Source organism: Bos taurus, chromosome 25 (genome assembly GCF_002263795.3).
Source record: "Bos taurus isolate L1 Dominette 01449 registration number 42190680 breed Hereford chromosome 25, ARS-UCD2.0, whole genome shotgun sequence".
In the NCBI taxonomy this organism is placed as follows: Eukaryota; Metazoa; Chordata; class Mammalia; order Artiodactyla; family Bovidae; genus Bos; species Bos taurus.
The window spans coordinates 33,196,903-33,221,065 of record NC_037352.1 but is presented as its reverse complement, the minus strand read 5'-3'; the positions used below and the strand labels follow the sequence as shown (position 1 = coordinate 33,221,065).

Genomic DNA, 24,163 nt, shown 5'->3' with positions numbered 1-24,163 from the left:
TCCCAGCTTCCAATGCAGGAAGCACGGTTCAATCCCTGGTCGGGAAACTAAGATCCTACATGCGCTGTGCAGTCAAAAAATAAGTAAAATGCAACTCATAAACTTCACCACTACACTAAAGGCACCTCCCAGAAAGAGGCATCTGAGTTGGGCCTTCTAGCAGGTTGCACCTCCCCACTCCCAGGATTAGAGGGAACTGGTAAAGGCTGGCATATCCATTCTGGGGAAGGAGTTAGGGAACAAACGAGGATCCCAGCTCATGAGGACAACCTCAGCAGAGGCTCAGCATCTTGTTTTACCATGGAGGCAGTCAGTGCATTTATGGAAATTTCTAGGGTTGGCCTTAATCTTCCAGATCCTGTGTGGGGTGGAAGCTGTGTGGCTGGAGATCAAGGGAGGGGAAACGAACGGCCTAGAGACAGTAAGGTCTTGGAAGATAGTGAGGATCAGGAGTGTGGCACGAGATTGGCAGTGGGTGTTGGCTAAGAAGAGAAAGGACGATTAAGCCTGGTGGGAGTGGTGGCCCTTGGATGGTCCTGGTGCTGGGAGAGCCCCAGCCATAGGCCTTCCTACAAGTCCTCCCTCCTTTTACTTCATTCATGATAAATCACACTCTTCTCCCTCACACAGTGCCCTGTGGGAGATGACAACTCTATCAACAAAGGCTCCCGTCCTTCAGAATCTCACCTTGAGGTGGTTGTGGGCTGGGAGGCTTTGGTATAAAAAACTTTTCATTTAATCTTTCCAATCTGAGGAGGTGGCTGGTATCTTCCACCTTAGGATAAAATGATGATAAAACTGGGACCTTAAAGAAGCTAAGTGACTTGCTTGAGATCACACATCTAGTAAGAGGCAGAGCCCGGGTTACTTGAGTTAAAAGCTGCTGTCAATGCTAGCACTGGGGAAAAGTAGCAGAAAATGCTTAAATATACCAATAACGGACGTGAAAGTGAAAAAAGTGAAAGTGTTAATTGCTCAGTCTTGTCCCCACTCTTTGCGACCCCTGGGGACTGTAGTCTGCCAGGTTCCTCTGTGCATGGAATTCTCCAGGCAAAAATATTGGGGTGGGTAGCCATTCCCTTCTCAGCCCAGGGATCCAACCCGGGTCTCCTGCATTGCAGGCAAAGTCTACCAAAGAATTCTATGAGGTTTTCAATTTTTCCTAGACAGCTCTAGAAGGGTTTAAGAGCATCCGCTATTACCACAATCTCAATCACAAACCTGTGAAATTACCAGCATAATGAATTTCCACTGCCTTTCTATTCTGTGCTATTGCTACAGGGAATTCACTCAGGATAGAATTCTTTTCCAAAAGCAAGATGCAACAAACTCTCTGCTTCAAGGACAACTTACACTCCAATCACAACACCCCTTCCCCAAGACCGATACCTAGCTGGCAGTTAGAATCTCGGAGGCAGGACTCAAAAGGTCATCCCCATGGCCTCGCAACGCTCAGATCCTGACCCCCAAACTCCACCTTCCAGGCCCTTCGCCCCTGTGCGTTCTCAACGGAATGCTCAGCTCAATGTGGCGGGGAGGTGGGAGTGGGGGTGGGGGAATCGGGGGCGGGGTTCTCCATCCTGGGGGAGGTAGCCCTTACTTTGGTGTTAGCGAGCGACACCCTGGCCGGGTAGATGTCGGAGTGGGACCAAGTGGAGGAGAGCTCTGGGGTCCCTGCCAGGTCTGGTGTTCGGAAAGCTTAGACCACAGACAGCACCGCCGGCCCGGCGCAGATTCCAAAGACAGCCCGGAGAGGAACCCTCGCTGCGCGCTGCAGCAACCAGAGGAAAGGTTCGGGAGGTCAGGCCAGGCTCCCGTCCACTGGCGGGGCGGGGCGGGGGCCGGAGGCGGCCGCGGGTGAAGCCCGGATGCTGGGGGCTAGCACACAATGGGCCGGAGCGCACGGCAGGGCGCGCAGCCAACGCGCCGCCGCACCACGTGGGCCGCAAAGCGCGCAGGGGCCACCAGAGGCCCGTCGGCCCAGGCCGGGCGCGGCGCGGCGTACGTGCGCGCACGCGCGCGTGCGTGCGTGCGATTTGCGATCAGGCGGCGCGGCGGACAGCCCCGGCGGCGGGGCGGGGGGAGTTATATTGCGGGGTCCTTCCTCGCTCACCCTGGTTCCTCTCGGAGCGGAGACGGCAAATGGCGGACTTCGATACCTACGACGATCGGGCCTACAGCAGCTTCGGCGGCGGCAGGGGGTGAGGCGGGCGTGCGCGGGCCCCGGCCGGGCGCGGGAGGCGGACGGGAGTCGGAGGTGGCGAGGTGGCGGGTGGGGGGGCTGGCCCCTGGGCGGCGGCCTTCCCGCGCTCACACCAGGGGCGGCGAGCCGTAGGGGCCCGGCTGGGCCGGCGGAGGCCTCGTAGAGGCGCCTGGAGGACCCGGGCCTGGAAATGGCGCGCTTGGGGAGGGTGCGGCGGCGGTTAGGCTCCCAGGGGCTTGCTCGCGGGACAGACCCCTCCTTGTGTCTCCTCCGCCGCCCGCGACGTGTCTTTCCTCTTCCTCGGCCGCAGGGCCGGGCTGCCGCGGCGCTGAGGGCCCGGGACGACGGGCTCCCGCTTCCAGCCCCATCCCCCAGGACGGCAGGGCCAGCGCGGGGCTCTGCTGCAGAGCGGGGGTGGGGGCCCGCTACCTGCCCGGCCCCAGCCCGGGTCCCGGCCGCCCCTTCCTGTTGTCAGCCTGCGCTGCAAGTGTGTTTGGCCATGAGACCAGCGGTCTGTGTCGGGTCGGAAGGCCGAGAGAGAGGTGATTCTCTTCCGTTTTCGGGTGAGGCTGGGATTTGGCAGCTGGAGCCCAAGAAGACCAACCAAAACAAACACACCGTAGCATTTTCCTTTTATCCTTCCTTAGATCAGAGTGCCTTACTAACAAGTGCTACGTGCTTACTGGCAGATATATGTTATGACCTGGAGAAGGAATCGCATTTAGCTTCCTTCTGATTCTGGTCATACACAAGCTATATGTGCACCTTGTTTAAAAGAAAAATCCTTGTCTAGTGAATTAAAAGCTTATAATGCTTAATTCCAGGGACCTGCTCTGCATTTTTTCTTTTTTTTTCTGCACGAGTAACCTCGTACAGAATTTAGGAGATGGGCTATGAACATCTTTCTGTTTGTCAAGGGCACACTTTGCCTTTGTGTGATTTGCAGAAAGGATTACTTTCCCAGGAAAACACCACAATAGTACCTACTGAGGTGTCCAGTCTCCTGAGTTTCAATCCCAAAAGTATCTTTGGTGAAGAAGGACCTTTTAATACCTCGGTTTTGGAATGGCTCAAATAAAAGCTTGTTTGGGTGCGTGAGTGCACCAAGTACCATTCATGACTGTAGAACATGGAAGTTGGGGGAGGTGGAGCCACCTGTTATTTCAAAGAATACTTTATTTGCTAATAAAAAAGAAATAGATGTTGGATTACATGTACAATTACTGCCTTTGGGGTAGGTTTCTACACATCAAATTTGTAGTTAAGTCATCTTGAAATTTAATGACCAGTATTTTTTTTTTCTCCTAGTTTCAAAAAACATTTGGAAGAACCCAGGAAAACTCTTTAAGATTAAGACAGATCCAGGGAATTTTAGTTGGTTTGAGACTACAGTGTTAGTTGTAGTATACAAGACCTGGGGATTTTTTTTTTTTAATTCTTGGCTTTTGACAAATGTACCAGATGTTCTGGTGACTTGAGGTGTTAGTCTTCCTGTGTGTATCAAGTTTTGACAGTTGGGCTGCCTTGAATAACAAGTTGATCAAAAGTAAAATTCTCGTTTAAGATGCTTTTTATCAGAATATCAGAAAAGACAAAAGACAGTGTTAGCCATTTGCCCAGATGTACTCCAGAAACTGATATGAGAGAGTAGCAGTTGGCCCCATACATTTCCTAAGCTTTTTAACAAAAAATCCTTTTGCTATTAAGCATCTTCTACAAATGACCTTGGAATTTTCCACTTGACTTCATCTTTATATAAAATACATAGGAGATATTGCTCAGGTAGCTAAAAAGTAGTTTTAAAAAACCTGTTGGTGAATTTGTGTGTTATCTTAGGCAGTGTCTGGAGTGGGTCCAAAAACTTCACGGAGGACCAGACATGTAGTGGTATGATCTGTGCCAAAACTTTCTTGTTCCAGATGGTTAATGTTAACTTCATCAGGTCTGAAGTTATCAGTTATTGGGATCTTTGACATTTAACAAAATGATAGGATCAGATGATCATCTTCAGTGATCGAGTTATGTTCACATCAGTACTTGTCTCAGGGCTTCCTGAGTGGCTCAGCGGTAAAGAATCCGCCTGCCAACGCAGGAGCCACAGGTTCCACCCCTAGGTTCAGAAGATCCTCTGGTGAAGAAAGTGGCAACGCACTCTGATATTCTTGTCTGGAAAATTCCATGGACAGAGGAGCCTGACGGGCTACAGTCCTTGGGGTTGCAAAGAGACACGACTGAGCATGCGTGCACAGTACACGTCTCAGTGCTGTTTATGTCAGATGCGATGCTTCACCATTATGGGTGATCACCACCTGTGGAACGGTCCTGTGTTGTTTCATGCTTGTTTCTTTTTTTTTTTTTTAATGCTCCACCTTTTTTTTTTTTTGGCTTCACCCTGTGTCGTGAATCTTTGTAGCTCCCCTAGCAGGTATCAGCCCACGCTCCCTGCAGTGGGAGCGCAGTCTTAACCACTGGACTGCAGGTATCAGCCCATGCTGCCTGCAGTGGGAGCGCAGTCTTAACCACTGGACTGCCAGGGAGGTCTGTGTTTGGCGCTTTTGTAAAGCACCTTGTCCCTAGTCTGGGCTTCCCTCATAGCTCAGTTGGTAAAGAAAACGCTTGCAATGCAGGAGACCCTGGTTCAATTCCTTGGTTGGAAAGATCCGCTGGAGAAGAGATAGGCTACCCACTCCAGGATTCTTGGGCTTCCTTTAATGGCTCAGCTGGTAAAGAATCCGCCTGCGATGCAGGAGACCTGGGTTTGATCCCTGAGTTGGGAAGATCCCCTGGAGAAGGAAAAGGCTACCCACTCCAGTATTCTGGCCTAGAGAATTCCATGGACTGTACAGTCTGTGGAGTCACAAAGAGTTGGACGCAACTGAGCAACTTTCACTCACTTGTCTCATCTAAAACACCTCAGGTAAGATGTCTTAACTCTGTACTCAACTTGGGTCACAGGTGAAAGGGATGGCAGGTTTGTCAAAATCTAAAAACTTGGGTTTTAATAATTATTATACATTCCCTGTAAGTGTATTTTGTAGTTGTGTGTAATAACCAGTACGGTTGTCAGGAAGCAGTGTTGAACAACTGCTTTATTTCCCCAGCCTCTGAAGGCCTGTTCCCAGGAGCAGAGGGGAGAACCAGGGACGGCACTGTCGCTCAGAAATCGAGTCAAAACAGAATTCCAAATTATCAGTTGATTGTACCAGATCTTGAGTGTATTTTTGTGTTGCACTTTGCTAACTTACCTTTCTGAGGATCTGATTTTTCATTTGCCTTTGGCAATAAAGTGCCATTGACACTAATTTTACATTTCTAACTACAAAAGGTCTTTTGAGTGCTGAACCTAAAAGGAGCATCAATCCTGAGAATTAGATTGGAACTTAGAATTAGCAAGAATTGATATTGCTGGAATGGTACCTGCTAAAGATGAATTAAACTACAAAGTTAAATATTGTTTATTAAGTCTAGTGGGGGGAGGTTAGAATTCTGATCTTTGAGTCTTATAGGACTTAAGCTTGGCATCTGTGTCTAAATGTCTACGTTTATTTTAAGTCTTATAATGTAGAAGAAAGTGTATGAAAGCTGACTGACTAGTTTCACTGACAGGATCTGTAAAGGTGTTGAAAGGCATATTGTGAAAACCTATCAAATGGCAAATTGTTTAGGTTTATTGTCATCCTGCTCTCCCCTCCTTAGTCTCCCGGTGCTTGATCCCAAGTCATTGTTCTCTTCAAATACTTGGTTTTACCAAGAGGTCTTTGAAATGTCAGAGATGTTCGGGCAGAAGCCATGGCATTAGAATGAGTCAGACAAGAGCTCCAGTGTTCTCTCAGCTGTGTATTAGCTGTGTGGTCTAGACGAGTCCCTTAGCCTCTCTAAGCCGCATTTTCCCCGCATGTGGGGTAGAAGCTCCTCTGTAGAGCTGCTGGAATATTAAATGAGAGGCTAAACTGCAGCACGGTGTCTGGAACATAAATGCTTAACAATCGGTAGCTGTTGATTTAGAATTTTTTACTTCTTAAAATATTTCCTTTGGAGTTAGTAAGAATGGGGAAGTTTCTATTGAGAGTTAGCTGGAATGAGTTATTGTTTTCCTGGGTATATTTCTAAAGCCAATTAAGGGAATGCTATTCATTTTATAGGCATAAAACATTTATAATAAGCATATATAAGTATCATAAATTAGTGTTAAGTAATTTGTTCTTGTACATTATTGGTTTGTAACAGTTCATGTTGGACTATTAAAATGCTTCTGAGATTTCTTAAAAAAAATTCTTAAGTACTTTTAAAATTTATATTTCTATTTGAAATTACCCTTGGTGTTCTAGAAAGACTTCACACAGAATCAAGACATCTTCCCAGAAACTTGGAACGTACAAAGCAGAATGTTTGGCTGAGAGGGTCAGGGCATCGGGGAGTCAGTCCTGGATCAGATCCAGCTTCGCCTGGAAACAGGAGAGTGTTGGGCAGGAGAGCCTGCTGCCTCTTTGCCTTTCCATCGTTTGTACAGGTGGTAAGACTTGCACACTCAGGGCGCAAGTGACCAGCTGATTTTGATGGCACTTCATAGCTGTGATGTCTAAGTTGTGTTTGTGAATCATTGAATATCCTTGGATTTTTTAAGTTTGCCAAGCATACCATAGTTTTTTTTAATGTTCTTGAAAGGACCCTCAGGATGTGTTCAAGTATATTGATACTCTGTTGAAAACATGGCACCTCCACTGTGCTCCAGCACAGGGTAGATGGAGCTGGTGATCCCCCTTGCTCCACATGCTATTCTTCTATAACTGAAATAATCAGTTGCATTTTTGGAGGGCACCCCCTAATTTTTTTTGGCCAAGCCCCACAGCCTGTGGGATGGTAGTTCCCTGACCAGGAGTTGACCCTGGGCCCTCGGCAGTGAAGGTGCAGAGTCATAACCAGTGGACCACCAAGGAATTCCCTGGGGCCTTTTGAATCCCTAGCTTAGTAGGAGACAGCTGGTTTCTCATAGCTGCTTCTGTATTCACTCTTAAGGCAGGTGGCTTGACATTCATGAAGGGAGAAAATCCAGCCTTAAACAGATAAACAGTTGGAAGTGGGAGGATTGTTTTAATGGACTTTTTAGATAATTGTAGGTACTCTTAATTTTTAACTACCAAAGCTTGCCAGGTGGTAATTTCCATAAAGGTTAACTGTAACAGTCAACATCTCTTACATTAAAATCCATATAGATTTGTCTTAACGTTTTGAGTGTGTCTTTTACCTGTGCATTTTTGTGGTAACGCGATGTATTGGTCCTTTGGAAAATACCAGTTCACTGAGTTATGCAGAGCTTCCAGAGCTTCCAAAAGCTGACATCTCACTCTAAGTGTCAAAAATCGGGTTCATCAGTGTCACCGTCAGTTTCATCAGAGAAATTTCAGGAATTGGGAGACTGTCAAGCATATGTTGATAGATTCAAGTTTTCTAAACTTCTGGGTTTTGCTTGAAAGCCTGCGTTTTGTCATTGGCAGCAGATAGTATTGTTGGTTTCCTGAAAGGGACAAGACTCGCTTCATTTACATGAAAGTGCCGGACACCCCAGTCTGGACCACAGTTGGTTAGTTCTTTCAAGTAAAAGTGTTGTTCCATGAAATGAAGAGCTGATTCAGCTTGTAACTTACTCACAGGAGTGTTTTTCCTCAAGCTAACCACGTACTTCTGTAAGCAGCAGAGTGCTTCATTCCCATTTGGTAACAGGATATTTTAAAAATGGGTCAGTATTTAATAAAGTTAATCATTTTGACCACTTTATCAACAAACATTCTTTGCTAAAGATGGCTTTTTATTTTTTGTCTGAACCACTCGTGGGATCTTAACTTAGTTACTCGACCAGGGTTTGAACCCAGGCCCTTGGAAGTTAGCGCATGCAGTCCTGACCACTGGACTGCCAGGGAATTCCTCCCTCCCCTTTTTTCCCCTATTTTTTAATTTAAATATTAAAAAAAAACTTTTACAATGCTGTGTTGGTTCCGCCATACAGCAGTGCAAATCAGCACATTTAAACGTACCCCTCCTCCCTCTCCCCTCCCCCAGCCCCTCCCTCCACCGGCACAGCGCCAGCCTGGGCTCCCCGTGCCGCACACAGCCTCTCACCAGCTCTCTGTCCTACACCTGATAGTGTGCGTATGTTGATGCTTCCCCATTCGTCCCACACTCTCCCTCCCCTGTGTCTATGTCCACAAGTTCCGTTCTCTATATCTGCGTCTCTATTCCTTCCCTGCAAGTAGGTTGTGGTACATACATACAATGGAATAGTATTCAGCCATTAAAAAAAGAACACATTTGAGTCCGTTCTAGTGAAGTGGATGAACCTAGAACCTGTTACACACAGTGAAGTCAGAAAGAGGAAAACAAATATATTAATGCATATATATGGACTCTAGACAAATGGTATTTGATGAACCGTTTTCTTTTTTTAAATACTGCAAGTGCATGAGTAATGGTGCGGTGTGGTGCCCTGTCTTGATTTACGTGATGGCCAACAGCATGATCTGTGGAGGTCTCTGCACTCTTTGACTCAACAGGACTACTACAGCTGGTTAGCCCACGGAACTCTTAAATGGAAGAAAGGTTTTCCTCTGGAGAGACAGAGCCAGAACCAAATAAAGGATGGTTTAATGTTCTTTTAGGGGCCATCTGAAAATCTAAATGAGTACCTATCTTGGTGAAAGAGGTTACTTGCAATCCTAAAGTAGTTGGCAGGCTTGTGGCTTCATTCCTTCTACCCTGATAAGTAGCAGATACTGTTGCAGTTTTGGAGATAAAGCAGTGAACAAGAGTTCCCGCCTCAGAAGGTTGCAGTTCCCTGCACTGCTTTTTGTATCTTTCAGATGTGACTGAATTAGGAAGCTCCCATTCACAGCAGAGAGAGCCCCTTGAAATAGGGCTCGTTGAAGAACTCACCCCAGACACTGCCCCCCACACCACCCCCAGTGTTCACCAGAAACTTGGAGAGGCTTTCATGCACATCCTGTAGTAATGATAGTTGTCAGGATAAAGGGATTTAATTTTGGGTGCTAACTAAAGGCTCTGGGAAATCCATACACTTAGAGAAAGGTCTGCTTGGGAGTGCAGTGTCTTCAGTTGGTCCATGGGCTTGTTTTTTAAAACCTAAGCTAAAATTGAAATGTCATGTGACATCTTGGATGGGATCCTGGGACGTGAAAATGACAGACAGTAGGTGAGAGCTAAGAAAACCTGAATAAACTGAGCTTTAGTTAGTAAATGTGTTGATGTTGGTTCAGTGATTGTAATCAGTGTGTCTTACTAATGTAAGATGTTAATAGGTAAGGGGGCTGGTAAGATGTTAATGAAATGAGGGGCTGGCTTTTGACAGCCTTACCTTTTTTGCTTATTGTCTCGAAACGAAGTAAATTACACATTTTGACCTTCTTTGCACGCTCAGAGGATTTTGTCTTTGTTGCTTCCTTGCATTTTATTCTCAGAAAGGCAGTCTTACTGGGGTTTATATAGGATCTAGGAAGAGTGCCTCATGGCACGTGATATATGCTAGTGTTTGTGGGCGGCACGTGAACAACCAAAGCTGTTGATGAGCCCTGGAAGCACTGGAGGCAGAGGAGGCCCGATGCTCCAGGTGGCCCAGAGGCTGACACCCAGGCCAGGGCACCTTGTCACTGGTCCTAAATGGCAGCAACGAGACCTACATTCTGCATAGTGGTTTTTGTTCGTTTTTGGTTGTGCTGGGTCTTCACCGCTGCACCTAGGCTTTGTCTAGTTGTGGCGAGTGGGGCTGCTCTGCAGTTGCAGTGGGTGAGCTTGTGCAGTGGCTTCTCTCGCTGCGGAGCGCGGGCTCGGGGGCATGTGGACTCGGTAGTTGCAGCGCACGGGCTTAGTTGCTCCACAGCATGTGGAATCTGGCCGGACCAGGGATCGGACCGTGTCCCCTGCGTCGATTGACACGCGGGTTCCTATCCTGGCCCCACCAGGGAGGTCCTGCTTAGTTTCTGATTCACTTAGAAGTCTTTCCCAGAAATAACAGCATGTGTCCTTCATTATTGATTATCTTACATACTTTGGAAGCAAATCTTGAGCGCTTAGTTTTGTTTCATCCACTTACTGCTTGTAATCCCCGTCCCATTTATCTCTTCTCTTCTCTTTTCTTACAGTCACCCTTCCTCCAGTCACCTCTCACTCCTCTTTATCTTTGCTTATTCACATTATCATTTTGAGTTCAGTGTTTCGTCTGCTGTCTGGAAAATAGAGTTAAAGTGGCTTTTGCTCCACGCTGCAGAGATGGTGCTCATTACTGTCTCCTGAATTTTCCGTCATCTTTTACGTGGGATGTGACTTCTTCTTTGTAGATACCTGGACCTCCTTAGCTGAATTATCAGCTCCTTGCTAGTAGGAACTTAGGTTTAGGTTTGTGCCTAAGGAACTTTGTGACTTAGGAACTGAGTCTTAGGTTTGTGCCCTTAATATGGTGCTCTGTATTTAATAGACATTCAGATACTCTGTTGACTTGAGTGAAGAAATGTGACCACTATAGGATTTTGGTCACACATGGAGTTGAAAGTTGGCTTTCTGAAGTGACTGAGGGTGTAATTATTACTTTAAAACTTTCATATATATATATATATATAAAATCAATAGGCTGTCCCTGTCGGCAGCAGGCATGAATGGGCAGGACCCTTGCTCGATGGGGGCTGGTGATGGGGCCTGGGAGCGCAGCACAGACCTTCAGCTCAGTCTGTCTCTGAATTGCAGCTTCGCCTCGTCTGTTGCCTGTTTTTTGTCCACAGCTGCTAGTCAGGCTGCTTCTGCGTGAGCAGCGTATCCCGCAGGGTGTTTAATCTACCCATAACACTTCAGAATTGTTATTAAACTTTTATAAAGCAGTCAGTCTTGTGAAGTATTTTTATGGTCAGTCTCAAGCTCCTCTATAATATAAAAATTTGAATATTTGTAAAATAACAGATACAAAAACGGAGGTACAGGGGTGGTTTAGAAAAGGTCCTTCACCAGGCTAAGGTGCCAGATGAGTCTTCTGTGTTTTAACCCATTTTAGAAAGTGCTTTCGTGTAACATAGCTTATTTGGAGTAATAGTCCCCTCTAAACTTAAAAGTCTCTCCTAAGAATTCTAGCTCAAAGGCTTTCTGACATGTGACTCTTTGATTGGTTGATGACACGTGTATCGTTTTATTACTTGCATGCGTTTGCTCGGGTTTGTCTCAAGTTGCTGGCACACTGTAGGCTCTTGGTAGAGTGAATACACTGAAATCTGTCCGGCTCCAGTCCCGTTGCGCTGTAGTGTCTTCAGTGAACAACTCAGTGAGAAGCTAAAAACCACTCAAGTCCTGTAGAGCCGAGGGCATCAGGTAGGACAGTATTTAGGACTGCCTCTGTAATTTCTTGAAAAAATCTACAGTGTTAAACCACTGGCAGTTGCGTGAGGCTGGGGTGAAACGAGAGAGTTCAAGGGTCTGAGTTCTGAGTTTGCTCTTTCCACAGCTCCTGCTCTTAAAGTACTGCTTGCCTGTTCTTCAGTCTTCATCTTCCCAAAGCCAGAGCTGGCTTCTGATCATCCTGCGTTCTTGCTAGACGCGATCCTTATCAAGGCTCAGGTGGCTTTCTGCACTCAGTCAGAGGCCGGTTCACCCTGTCTCTTCCGTCCTCTGTCCAGCACCCCACAGAAGTTCCCACATGCCCTTTTAGCAAGTCTTTCTCCCTCCCGTGTTCTTGGTTCATTAAAGGTACCCTGCCAAAGTTACCATTCTTTCATCCTCACCTTCTCGTTGATTTTTTTTTTTAAGATCATTCTAGCCCTTTGCCTTTTTATGTATCTGTGTAAGTATATACACAAGCATGTTCGTATGCATTTACAGTTATTTTTGTTTTATTTGTGCTATTCAGACATAAGCTACTTGAGGGCAAGGGGCTGTTTTCCACCAGGTGTTACTTTAAATGTTTTAAATTACAGTTGGTTCTCTGTTTTGACAATTTTCCGAGTGTTTGTACTCTTTTTATACATTCAGTACCCAGTCCCAAGGAGTATCTTCCTGAAAATATTTTAGGTTTTATGGTTATTGAAATGCAAAATAAGCCACATTCACTTGTAAGTCTATTTTTCTCTTATTCAAGTGTTGTCTTAAAGGTATTTATTATCAAACATTTGAGGTATCTGGAATTCATGTCAGGCAAGTTGTGGAATTTCTGTCGTGATATTTCTAGCACTGTGTGAATTTTAAAGTTACTTTCCAAGACTTGGTATTAATATTATACCCTGCAGAAGAAAGAGAAGGTTGACTTTGGGCAGACCTTTGACTCATGTGAGGAGACTCATTTGCTTTAAGTGTCTCTTAAAAGTAGCACCTCCCTCTTTTAAATTTTTTTCCTCTAAACCTTTTATTTTGAAATCTTTCAGGTCTCCAGTAAAGTTGAAAGAACATGAGACAGTGGACCGTAGTAGAGTCGCAAGTTTCACAGCTGTTTTGTCTTTATGCATTCATGTGCACACACGACATTTGTGCCAGACTCCCTGAAAATAAGTGGCTGTCCTGACTCTTCATTCCTAAGTAGTGTGTCTTCCTGAGAACAGAGGCATCCTGCTAACTGTAGTACCAGTTATCACTCCTAAGAGATTTAATGCTGACAGTAATACTTACACACGCCAGTTTCACATTTCTCCACCTGCTTTTTCTTTTCCGGCTGTTTGTTCTAGGATCCAAAGATCATACGTAGCACTGGTTGTCATTGCGTTAGTCTCCCTGCCTTAAAGAAGTCTTTCATTACTTTTATGCATTTGAGGAGTCTGTGCCCTTTTACAGAGGGCATGTCGTTTAAGTTTGTCCCGTTACTGGAGATACTAAGTTCAGTTACCTGTTTACAGTGGCAACTGAGCCTTGCCTGAATCAGTTAGTACTGTGTTGGTGTGGTTTTCTAATTACATGATTCCTCCTGCATTTTTTAGCTGACATCATTATTAATGTAAAGAAGAGCTCCCCTGCCTTCCATTAATTTTAGCAGACCAGTGTAGGTTCAGAGCAGAATTGGTGAGAAAGTCCCGCGTTCCCCTGCCCCCTGCCCGCCCCCACTGTGGACGTCTGCGTCGCAGCAGCGCAGCTGCTCCGGTCAGCGAGCCTGCACTGACGGCTCATCACCCAGTGTCTGCAGTTGGCAATAGGGTTCCCTCCTGACGGTGTGCGTTCCATTCCGTGGGCTTTTGCAAATGTGCAGTGGCCCCGTTTACTTTTAAATTGCCTGTAAAGCATTGTAGCTCTCCGCTGCGGGTGGCCTGGTGGTGTCATGTACTCTGCACATGCGCACGGTGCATAAGCAGCGTGTGCAGCGAGCACGTGTGTGGTTTCTCAGGAATTCACTGTCTTTCTTCGTATTGACAGTTTTCCAAATAAAGCTTAGAAAAATTGAGTAACTCCTCCAGGTGAGTATTGGTAGAGCTGGGATTTAAACCACTACCTCTCACATTAGCAATGATGGGATGGAGTCAAGGTCCTGCCACTTGTAAGCTCTGTGAAAGGGAAAGTCGCTCAGTCGTGTCCGACTCTTTGCGACCCCATGGACTGTAGCCTGCCAGGCTCATCTGTCCATGGGATTTTCCAGGCAAGAATACTGGAGTGGGTTGCCATCCCCTTCTCCAGGAGATCTTCCCAACCCAGGGATCAAACCCAGGTCTCCCGCATTGCAGGCGGATTCTTTACTGACCGAGCCACCATGGACAAGTTAACGCTTTTTGTCTCAGCTGAGGAAATTGCATTGAGGCTTAAGTGAATTAGTCATATGCACATATATTTGAGGACCCAGTGAGGTAGTGCGTGGCAGAGTGGAGAGTATGTATGTACATAGTACTTGCTACACAAAAATCTGTATGAGAGCATATTATCCATCATCAGACAATAGCAAGAGACAGTTGTATTGTGAATGAGTTAAACTTCAGCTTCAGGACAGTAAGTTGGACAGTTCATTTCTGTATGTGTTAGTATTACTGGGTGTGAGGGAGGGCATTGGCTTAGGTTCTATTCTTCCTTTCTTATTTAGGGAATAGGAGAACCCCTTTTCTGTAGGAGGATGTTCTGTTTGGATTTGATCCTCTAGGGAAATCTGTGTTTACACAGATTGTGTATTTCTGGACATTTTTGTCATCCAAAAATAGGCATATTTTCCATAAATGAATTTTGGAATTCTTTGTCATTTCAGGACAATGTACATGGTGGTGTGCTGAGTGAGAGGCATTTTCCTTGGCCTCTGGGGCAGGAATGCTCGGGCAAACTTGAATCCTGTCTTTTTCTCCCTCCCAGGTCCCGTGGCAGTGCTGGTGGCCATGGTTCCCGCAGCCAGAAGGAGCTGCCCACAGAGCCCCCCTACACAGCATATGTAGGTAATCTGCCTTTTAACACAGTTCAGGGCGACATAGACGCCATCTTTAAGGATCTCAGCATAAGGAGTGTACGGCTAGTCAGAGACAAAGACACAGACAAATTTAAAGGTGAGTTCAGGGCATTTTTACTGGGTTGTTGTAAGGGGGAGAGAGGGTCTAACGCAGAGGGCTGTAATTATGAAAGTGTTTGGAACATTTGCCTGGTCCAGGTAGTTGAAATAAACATAGCCCTTTAACTCATAGGTCTTCAGTTCTACGTGGCAGGGAGGGGAGGTATTTATAATCTAGTTTGTAGAAAATGTGACACATGCCGAAGTAAATCTGGAGTGTGCCTAGCCTGTGTAGCAGTTCTGTCTCTGCCAGAGAAGGAGTTCCCAGGAACGAAATGAAGAAATGGAACCCGGGGCTTCTCAGGTGTGCATCACTTTGGCTGACTCGTGCACCTGGGGCTGGTTTTCCTGTGATCTGGTTTATTATGAAGTCCAAAGAGTAACCTGGTACTTGTCACTCTACATTTGTGACTTCAGCGCATGTGTTTGAGGAAGTGATGGGGTCAGATTTCAGATCAAGTTAGTGTCTGTGGATTAGTCTCTTTAGGGCTCTTGAGCAGAGAAGGACTAAGAATGGGGAATCAAATGGCATTGGCGTCTAGCTGAATGAAGGGAGGTGTGCCTGCATTTAAGTGCTTGATGCAGGGTCCAAGGGCATTTGGTTTGCTTTATTGACCCAGAAATGCACCCATGAAGAGCGCAGAGAGGCTGTGGCAGGGTGGGGGCTGTGCCCGAAGCAGCGGTGTGCTTGGCAGAGTGCTTCTGTATTTTTGTCGTTCTGAAAGCTTTCTCACCTAAGAACCTAGACCCTTTTCATTGTAAGTGATCAAATAATGAAAACCCGTGTACCCGTTAAGCTTGTGGAAGTAAGTCACACTGCGAGGAAGCATTAAGAATTCAAATATAAGGTACAAATACGTGGGTGAATGGTCATTACCGAGGCATTTAGAATGCAGTTTCTCATTTGCTGTGGACATGACCATAAAAAATGATTCCCACTAGGTTTTCTTCCTGCTACTTGGTTTGCATTCAGCCTATTTGGGAACATTTTATCTGAGGGGAATACAAATGTGGGGGTGAAGCCAGCCTCAGGGCCGAGCCAGCAGCAGCAGGTTTTAAGAGTTTGTCTCATACAAGGGCATCTTCGGCAGCTCTAGTGTGAGGCAAGTGTGCGCTCTAGAGGGACCAGGCGGCTGTTGCCTGTTTGAGTTTGGAAGTGGTTTTCTCGGTTCCTCTGAACATTGAATCCACGTGGGAGAGGCATGGATACGGAGGTGCAGGCCGAGCTGGGGATGGGGGGCTCTCCAGCCATTCTTTGTGTGAGCAGATGGTGAACAGGAGAAGTTAGGACGCAGGCTGTCGCGCTTGCCGTCCTAGTGGGGTTTGAGGGTGACTTGTGATCATACAGGAGGGGGAGGGGAGGGTGGTAATACAGGGTGCAGTGTGAGCACAGGGGGCAGTGGGGAGAGGGCTCTTAACCCAGATTTAACCCAGGGGGCAGGGAAAGGGCATGGACCAGAGTGTGGCAAGTAGAAGGAAAGGCTTATTCAGAGGTTTAAGCGGGGAGAGAAGGGTGTGTGGTTTCCTCTGCCAGGAGTGTCCTGTTTACAGGCCCGTGTCAGAATCTAGCATCAAGGACTCCGGTTGTCAATAAAGCACCCAGACTAGCTGTCTTTAATTAGCCTCCTGAAGAGCATGTGCTTGTTGCTGAGGGTGTATTTTTCAGCTTTGTAAAACAGATTTTATACCAACTACCTGAGCGGTAAGTAATAGGCACCTTCAATGTAGTATTCCTTCAAAGTGTGTTTAGTATCCAGTTTGAAATCTGTGTCTTCAAGCCCCGTTAGATGTGTTCAGAAGTTAGAAGTCATTCAGAGGTCAAAACTAACAGCTCTTCAATGATCCAGGCAAGGTTTTAATATTATGGTTAGAAGGTAAAGCTTTATAAAAATAGCTACTATTTCATTGCCTGTTTGGTTAGCACTTTCTGATAGAATATAATTAAGAGGAAGGACTTCCAGGCAAATTCTATTTATTAGAAAGTAAAACATGCTCTTTCAGGTTGTGCACGTCTGAGGCCGTCTAGGTGAAACAGAAGTGGTAGTTGTGATGTAGGGAAGGGTACAGACAGGGTCCCGCCGTGTCTTTAACCTAGAGTCCTGGAGGAAGTCAGGGTTTGTTTTCTCTTACAGGATTCTGCTATGTAGAATTTGATGAAGTGGATTCCCTTAAGGAAGCCTTGACATACGATGGTGCAGTAAGTATATTTGGGTCTTCTCTGTGGTGATAGTCGCTGGATTTTGTCTTGCCAGTACTTACCATATTTTCCCCTTATTAGCTCTTGGGTGACCGGTCACTCCGTGTGGACATTGCAGAAGGCAGAAAACAAGATAAAGGCGGCTTTGGCTTCAGGAAAGGTGGACCAGATGACAGAGGTGATTGGTTCTTATACAACTGAACATAAAAGTTGCTGTATGCCCACTGATTACAAGTCTTGTAGGTTATAGTAGACCTCTTATCTCGTGGGTCTGATTAGGTATTTATGAGCTTTTGAAAACGTGTAAAATCTTATAAAGAATGGATGATGCTTCTGCAAGCCTGGGTTTTTTTCTTCTTCCTTTTGGCAGCAAAAAACTTCTCTAAAATTTCAGTGAGGTTCCCATCACATGAGCTATACGTCTTCCAATGAATTGCCCCATGTTTGTGCAGCAAGGTAATGATCAACCTCAACGTTACCTTTTTTGTGTATTCTCAGGAATGGGCGGCTCTTGAGAGTCTCGTGGTAGGTGGGATTTCCGGTGTCAGTATTTAAAGTGTCCCCACTTACCCTTTTTGGTGGCCTTGCTGCCGTTGTATGGTTCTTGTGAGTAGCCCGCCTGGCCGGACTGCTGCCTTCAATCCTCTCACAAAAGAAACTTTCCTGAAAGGTGCCCAGGCACGCATCAAGCCTCTATTAGAGCCTCTGTTTTGGGGTAGGACTTCAACGACTCTACTGGAGCCCAAGTTGAACTGATCCACCTTGTTTTGTTACCATTTCTTTGCTCTTACACATGCCTGTATCTTACACTGAGTCTTTCCCCTTGATGGGGTCTAGTGTGTACGGCACGAATAGGGTAGTGTTATGTCTAGAAGTAGTGTGGAGGTTCTAGAAGCTTACAGAAAGCCTCATACTAATGGTTCCTGGTGGCTCCCTCCTAGATGGTAACAAGTAGTCCTGTTGACCTCTTTGTTTCTTAAAGGTGGACATAGTCCACTTGATGATTGCTTTTCTTAACTCAGCGAAGCAGACTTGTGGGCACCTCCTTGTGTCAATCCGTGAGGTCAGTTTGCATGCCAGGCTTTGAAGAGTTGATGTTCTAAACATTTCTCATCTCTCTCTTTTTTTTTTTAATGATGAAAGTAGTTAATATTTGGTCAAAATGTCCATTGTAACCATAAGGTAGAAAATGAAACACAGGTCTGTTTTCTTTCCTGTAAACTGGAGATCCTCTGCACTGGCCACCTTGTTAGAGGAGAGCATTAGTGCCTCCCTGCAACCCTATCATCCCCCTCAGAGCAAAACTCGATAGAAGGTGACTGCCAGGTATGGGAAGAACTGGTCTTGGGAGTCAATTTCTTAAAGAATTTATTTCCAGTACTGCTTTAGCTAAACAGATGGCTACTTATATCTCTTGAATGATTTAATTACCCCAGATCCTATAGCCAGTCAGAAACGAGCTTATTCACAGAAGTACAGCATAACCCAGTAGACCTGTAGTTTTATGTGTAAGCTCGTTTCTGATTGAAAAGTGCAGCAAAGTCATCTCAGAGCCACCTCAGGGGTAGTTAGTGACTCAGTGAATGGTGGCCCCCATCTGCCAGTTCTGCATTCCCTGGTACTGAAGAAATGGCACAGCGAGTTCCCAGCTCTGAAGGTTACCAGAGGAACCAACACCTTTCTACTGTTCACTTAGCTTGGGTTTTTGTAACTCTGAAGCAAAACATACAGTGAATGTAGCCAGAGAAAGTACCTTGAGACCAGCCGGTGTAGACTGTACTGTATCTAGAACCAGCAGTGCCCAGGCGGTGGCGTACAGCCTGTGCAGGTTATCTCTATAGGTAGACCTCTCTGACTCTTTAATGATGTCTGTTTTTGACACATGCTCTTGTTAAAAAGAAAAAAAAATTCAAGCAATACAAAAAATAGAAGAAAGCAATTAAGGTCCCTGTCAACCAGAAATAGACAGTATGTTAAACTCAACTTTGTAAAGAAAGCTCAGAAGTTTCTCATGGGTAGTGTGCCTCCTAGAGATCTGTCGTCAGACTTGATGGAAAGATGGCTGTTAATGTCAGACCAGGCTTATGTAACAAGAGATCTTGAAGCGAGGTGGTCGTTAACGCCAACGTACACTGGCTTGTTTTCTCTCCCCTGCTGTGCTTTGTCTCGTGGTCCTGGACGGGGTAGCGATAGCAGTTGTGTTTATGTGCCTTGTCTGTATGGCTGTGCGCCTATTTGTTTTATGCTAAACTCCGAAGCAAAAATTAATCTCATTTAAGGGGAATTTACTGTCATACTTAGTGAGGAAAGGTACACTCGACAGTTTCGTTTGGGGGAAATGTCAGGTTAATTGTTTGAGTACTGATTAAGTTGGTTAATGAATGGTGAATGCTCTGGTTGTTAAAAGTGATTTCACAAAGAACCTTAGACTTGATTGTATGCGTCCAGATTAGGTTTCCCCCAGAGCAGTGCTCCTGCTGGTCTAAGTCTTGTTACAGTTGTTTTTCATTACTTGTTTTGTTCAAAATGGAATTGTTCAAACAAGTAGTCTCTGAACTGAGTTTCAGATAACTTCATCAACTTAGAGATTCCTTGCTACCTTACCGTTCACGGTAGTTGGTTGTCTGTATTCACAATGTTGGGTTGTTGCAAACACCCAGGTAGCGGATCCTGAGCCATTGTTCCTGGGGAAATACTCGCCATGGTGAGGCTCAGGCCTGTGAGCCTTTGGTCATGTTTTTGTCAACCAGTCGATACATCACCCTGTTTAATATATATGCAGTTGATCGGTTAATGGTGAACTCCAGGTGCTGCCTGAGAAAGGCTTCTCTGACCAGGCGCGCCCAGCCTTCTTGGTGTTCGGAGCACTGGGAGCACGTCACTGCGATGTTCACCCACAAAGAGCGCAGAAGAGCAGAAAGCGCAGCGCTAACTGGGCTGTGAAGAGGGCGCTCGTTTGTGTGAGCCGAGGCTTGTTGGTAACTTGATTGGAGTACACGTGTCAGGTGGCAGGCCTGTCCCTGCCCCGTGCGTGTCAGAATGACGGCAGAAGGCCCCAGGTATTGATTTCGGGATTACAGATCAGTTTTAGTGAGTAGACAGATTTGCAAACATGAAATCTGTGAATAAGGGGGACCGACTTCCTCAAGCTCAGGATCCTTCTTCAAGGATAAGTTCCTACAAAGCTTTGAGCAGTGACACCATCCTTGGAGTGAATAAAAGTAGTCACCTTCAGGAGCTTAAACAGAGAGGGCAAGCGCATTTGTTTAATTATGTCTTAAATTTTTATTGAAAGCTAAAGGTTGTACTGTTAAAAGGTTATCTTAAAACAATTCGTCCCCCTCCCCAATGACTTTAAGTTAAATACAAAATAAAGTAAGGCTTAAGGTTCTTAAAAGTCCATTGAGAAAATGGTTTTCACACTGATGACAATTGCAGCTTACTCTAATTTTAAGTAAGATGCGATTTACTTATTTTAGCGGATGCACAAAGGTTTGGGGGGGGGGAGCCCTTTGCAGCTGTAAGAGGTGTGGGTTGGATGTGCGGTTCCTGCTCTCTGACTCCCTCTTTGGGAAGGGAGTGGGCCTGATGACAGCTTTGTTTACACACGGGTGGTTTGCTTTTAGAATGATCCACACCTGAATGGCAGCAGAAACTGGAAAAAAGGGAGTGGTCACCCAGAGGTGACTTGGTGTTTTTATTTTGTCTTCACATCTAGCTGTGTGTGTGTGTGTGATTTTGCATTCTAAATTGTTACTTCTAAATTTCAGGTTTATCTTTTTTTTTCTTAACAACTATAGATGATAATCAAAAACAATAAAATGTGCTTTGAGGAGTTTTGTTTTAAGCCTTATTAGGATATAGTCTTACTGGCTTTCCCTGCAAACTTAAGAATTTAAACAGCTCCTTTCATTTTTCTCTCCTAAAATTCTTTTTCTTTTTAATCTTCTATGATTCAAAAAGTGTCAGTGTTGAAATTGCCCAGCAGATTAACATTTGAACCCGTTTTAAGTGCACTTGATCTCGGAAAAATTTCTGATGCTGGACACACTAAAGAATTTTAAATGGAGCGCAAACAGTTCACACAGCTGTATAATCAGCTTTGAGGCGGGAGTATAAAAAATCCTTTGTGGTTCTCTTCCTTCCACAGGTTTCAGGGATGACTTCTTAGGAGGCCGGGGAGGGAGTCGCCCAGGTGACCGGCGAACAGGCCCCCCGATGGGAAGTCGCTTCAGAGATGGCCCTCCCCTTCGAGGGCCCAATATGGACTTCAGAGAACCCACAGAAGGTACGACGGCGGCGTGTAATCGGGTGGCAGGAGGGCGCCTTCTCATGACGCCTCGGTAAACCGCGCTGTGTTTCCTCCCCGCAGAGGAACGAGCACAGAGACCACGGCTCCAGCTTAAACCTCGAACAGTCGCAACGCCCCTCAATCAAGTAGCCAACCCCAACTCTGCCATCTTCGGGGGAGCCAGGCCCAGAGAGGAAGTCGTTCACAAGGAGCAAGAATGAGCTTGCGGTGGGGAGGGAATGGGGTGTGGGGGGCGTTAGAGCGAGACCACAGCCTGGCTGGCCCCCCGGACCGGCAGTCCTGCAGTTACCATTCCTGCGCCTGACCTTTGTCCTCCTTTCTTACAACGGAAACACAGAGCTTGTGAGTGCATGTCAGCAGTTAACAAGTGGTTTTTAGTACATTCTTGGCTTTGCTGTATCTACCTAGTGCCCGTTTTGTGCTTTTTTTCCCCCTGCCACTCCTTTCCCCTTTTCCTTCTGTCCTTTTCCCTTCTCGCTCCTTGTCTCCTTCTAGCACACAAGTTTCTCTAGAGGGGCAGAGGCGGCCGCCGTGCGGGAGTTCTCTGGGTTGAAGTGCTGCTTCATTTCTCTCCATTGCTTTTGCCTTTTACTTCTGCCACACCGGCCTTTTCCTTTGCCTTTTCTCAGTGCTTCTCTTCTGACCTGCATGTCGAGTTCTGTATTGCTGTGGCTTCCAAGGAAGAAAGCAAGTCCCACGTTGGATAGCCCCTTGTTTTTAGTCAGCTGTGATCAACAGACAGCCTTTGGGACACCTTGCTTTCAAAACAAGGATAAAGTATCTGTTGATCTCTGCAGATTCCTTCCTATAACTATTTATAGGTAGTCCTGACTCCACTACCCGCTTCCCAAATGGGCTGTTCACGCGGAAGAGGCTCACGTTTCACACAGCAGAACCCGAGAGAATGGTGTGAACTGTCGGTGGGGAGTGCATGCAGGAGGCAGACTGAGTGCCCTGCTGTGCTCACCTGTGCTTATCACTCTTCTAGCATCGTGTCCACGCTGGTCTCCCTCGGGAACCAGCTGTGTCAGAGGCCCCTCTGTGGCTGGATGTCTAGCTTGCTCCGCCAGGCACAGCGGTGCTTTGGGGGCCGCAGGGGGCGGCGCTGTGCTGGGCTCACCCCGTGCGGACACGGCTTCCTCTTGGGCCCCCACGGTGTGTCCGGTCTCCCTCTCTGGGCTTCGCTGTCCCCCAGTGTTAGGTCACAGTGAGAGCCTGTGCTTCCCACTGCCCCTTAATTTTGGAATGAAAATGGGCCTAGGATCTGGCACTTTACTCTCTCACTTGATGAATTGAGAATTTGACTATGCAGATCTGTCAGGTAACAGGGAGGTGGCCCAAGGTCACCAGGTCTCAGCTTCAGGACGTCACTCCCACATAGAGTGTTCAGCTCTCACCCAGGGCCGGGCAGCTAGGCAGCAGCTTTTGAGCTCAGACACCTATGTGTGAACACATTTTTCAGCACCTGAGTCCCAGTTCATCCCACTGGGAGCAGTCTGGGCTCGGCTAGAGCCCCGGAAAAGAGAGACCCTCACCAGCAAGACTGGAGGGCCGGGGCAGCCGGGCCTGGGCGGCGCGCTTAGGAGACAGCTCCTCGTTAGCTGCCGCCCTCGGCTTCTCCCTGTCCCCAGGTCTCAGCAATTCACAGAACTCTGCCTCCTGTCCTTCCTTCCACCTGTCATCTTTGCTTCTGAGATAAGAACCATTTGTGTAACACCAATACTTACCTAAAGAAAGACATGCATTATGTGGTTGTAATCAAACCTGATGCTTTCAGATGACCTACTTACATCTCCAATGTGGAAAAGATTAAGAACAAAACAAATTCATCTAAACTTCTGGGCAATCCAGTTGACTTTTAAATGTAAGAATGGAATTCCAAACACTTAACACATTCAGCTATATGACAGAAAGTAAATCTATGGATATGGTATTTTGTGAATGATCTTTTAAATAAAAGAAAACCTTACGTAATATTTAATGCTTGTCTTTATTTTTTTGAGTTGTTTTTTAGCTGCTCATAAAATTAACAATTTTATATTTGAAAAGTCATGTCCAAATTTAGTAGGATGTCCTATTCAGTGGGCAAAGCCTCTTGCTTTCAGAAGTTACAAGATTTGTGAGCTTATTTTAGAAGCTTGTAATGATTAGAAATGGGATGCCAATTTTTCTCTTTTTTCCCCCATAAAAATAATTTTCCTAACAAATCTCAGATGGTGTAGCCATAGGTTTTGGCTGGGTAATCCTGGGCGTGGCCCTCATTCTGGTGCTGGGTGTTGCTCCTCGGCAAGCGGATTGTATGTCGAGGAGGCGCCCAGCATGTGTGTAGTTTGGTGGTTCCTCTGACCCAGTGGGCAAGGTGCGGGCTGCAGGTGGCGTTGGGGAGAGGCCCGACTGCTGGGGAAGGTGGCGAATCGGCTTACCTTGCGGTCGGAGCCTAACTGCAACTTAATCTGGAGAAATGAGCGGGGAGGGTGGGTGTGTTCCAGCAAGTGCCTGAGCGACTGTTGACTTCAGCGGCTCCCCAGCAAGAGGACTTGACGTCAGCTGGTGTTTTCGTTCAGAGGGGAGCGGGAGCGTCCCTGAGGCTGAAAACCCTCTGCCCAGAGTTAAGCAAGTGGGACTTGGTCTCCTGGAGGGGTTTCCTGGAACTGGTGGGCAGGGGCTTGAAAACCAAGTCTGATGATGAGAAGCCTTCCCACGGATTCCGTCTGCAGACCCGTGGACCTCAGAAGGGTCCTCTAGGTCTGCCAGCCGTTCAGAGGTTTCTTCTGATTGAAATGAGACTGCAGCTGACTCTGCCTCCCCCAGATGCGACTGTAACTGCAGTGGTCGCTTCTTCACAAGCACCATTTTTAGAGACCACGAAAATCATTTTATTTTTTTTTTGAAAATCATTTTAGTACCTGCATCGAAGGTATGTCTTTCCCCCAAATAAGCACCTGAATAAATAGGGTCAGTTTC

At 46.3% G+C, this 24,163-nt stretch overlaps 1 protein-coding gene and 1 non-coding gene across 3 annotated transcripts; both read left to right on the top strand.

Moving 5' to 3' along the window:
• Nucleotides 1-1,873: 1,873 nt before the first annotated feature.
• On the top strand, nt 1,874-23,175 carry EIF4H (eukaryotic translation initiation factor 4H). 2 transcript variants are annotated; one of them, NM_001075752.1, is made up of 6 exons: nt 2,135-2,201; nt 14,501-14,688; nt 16,823-16,887; nt 16,969-17,065; nt 21,038-21,175; nt 21,260-21,720. In NM_001075752.1, exons 1-6 carry the CDS (start codon nt 2,143-2,145, stop codon nt 21,397-21,399), a joined length of 687 nt encoding a protein of 228 aa, NP_001069220.1. In that variant the 5' UTR covers nt 2,135-2,142; the 3' UTR covers nt 21,400-21,720. The 2 variants fall into 2 exon arrangements, with proteins under 2 accessions (XP_059737287.1, NP_001069220.1); XM_059881304.1 differs by lacking the exons at nt 14,501-14,688; nt 16,823-16,887; nt 16,969-17,065 and having other exon boundaries at nt 1,874-2,201; nt 21,260-23,175.
• LOC112444389 (small nucleolar RNA SNORA32) lies at nt 15,558-15,680 on the top strand. Its single transcript, XR_003032716.1, has one exon. It is a non-coding gene; the product is annotated as a small nucleolar RNA SNORA32 (small nucleolar RNA).
• Nucleotides 23,176-24,163: the final 988 nt, after the last annotated feature.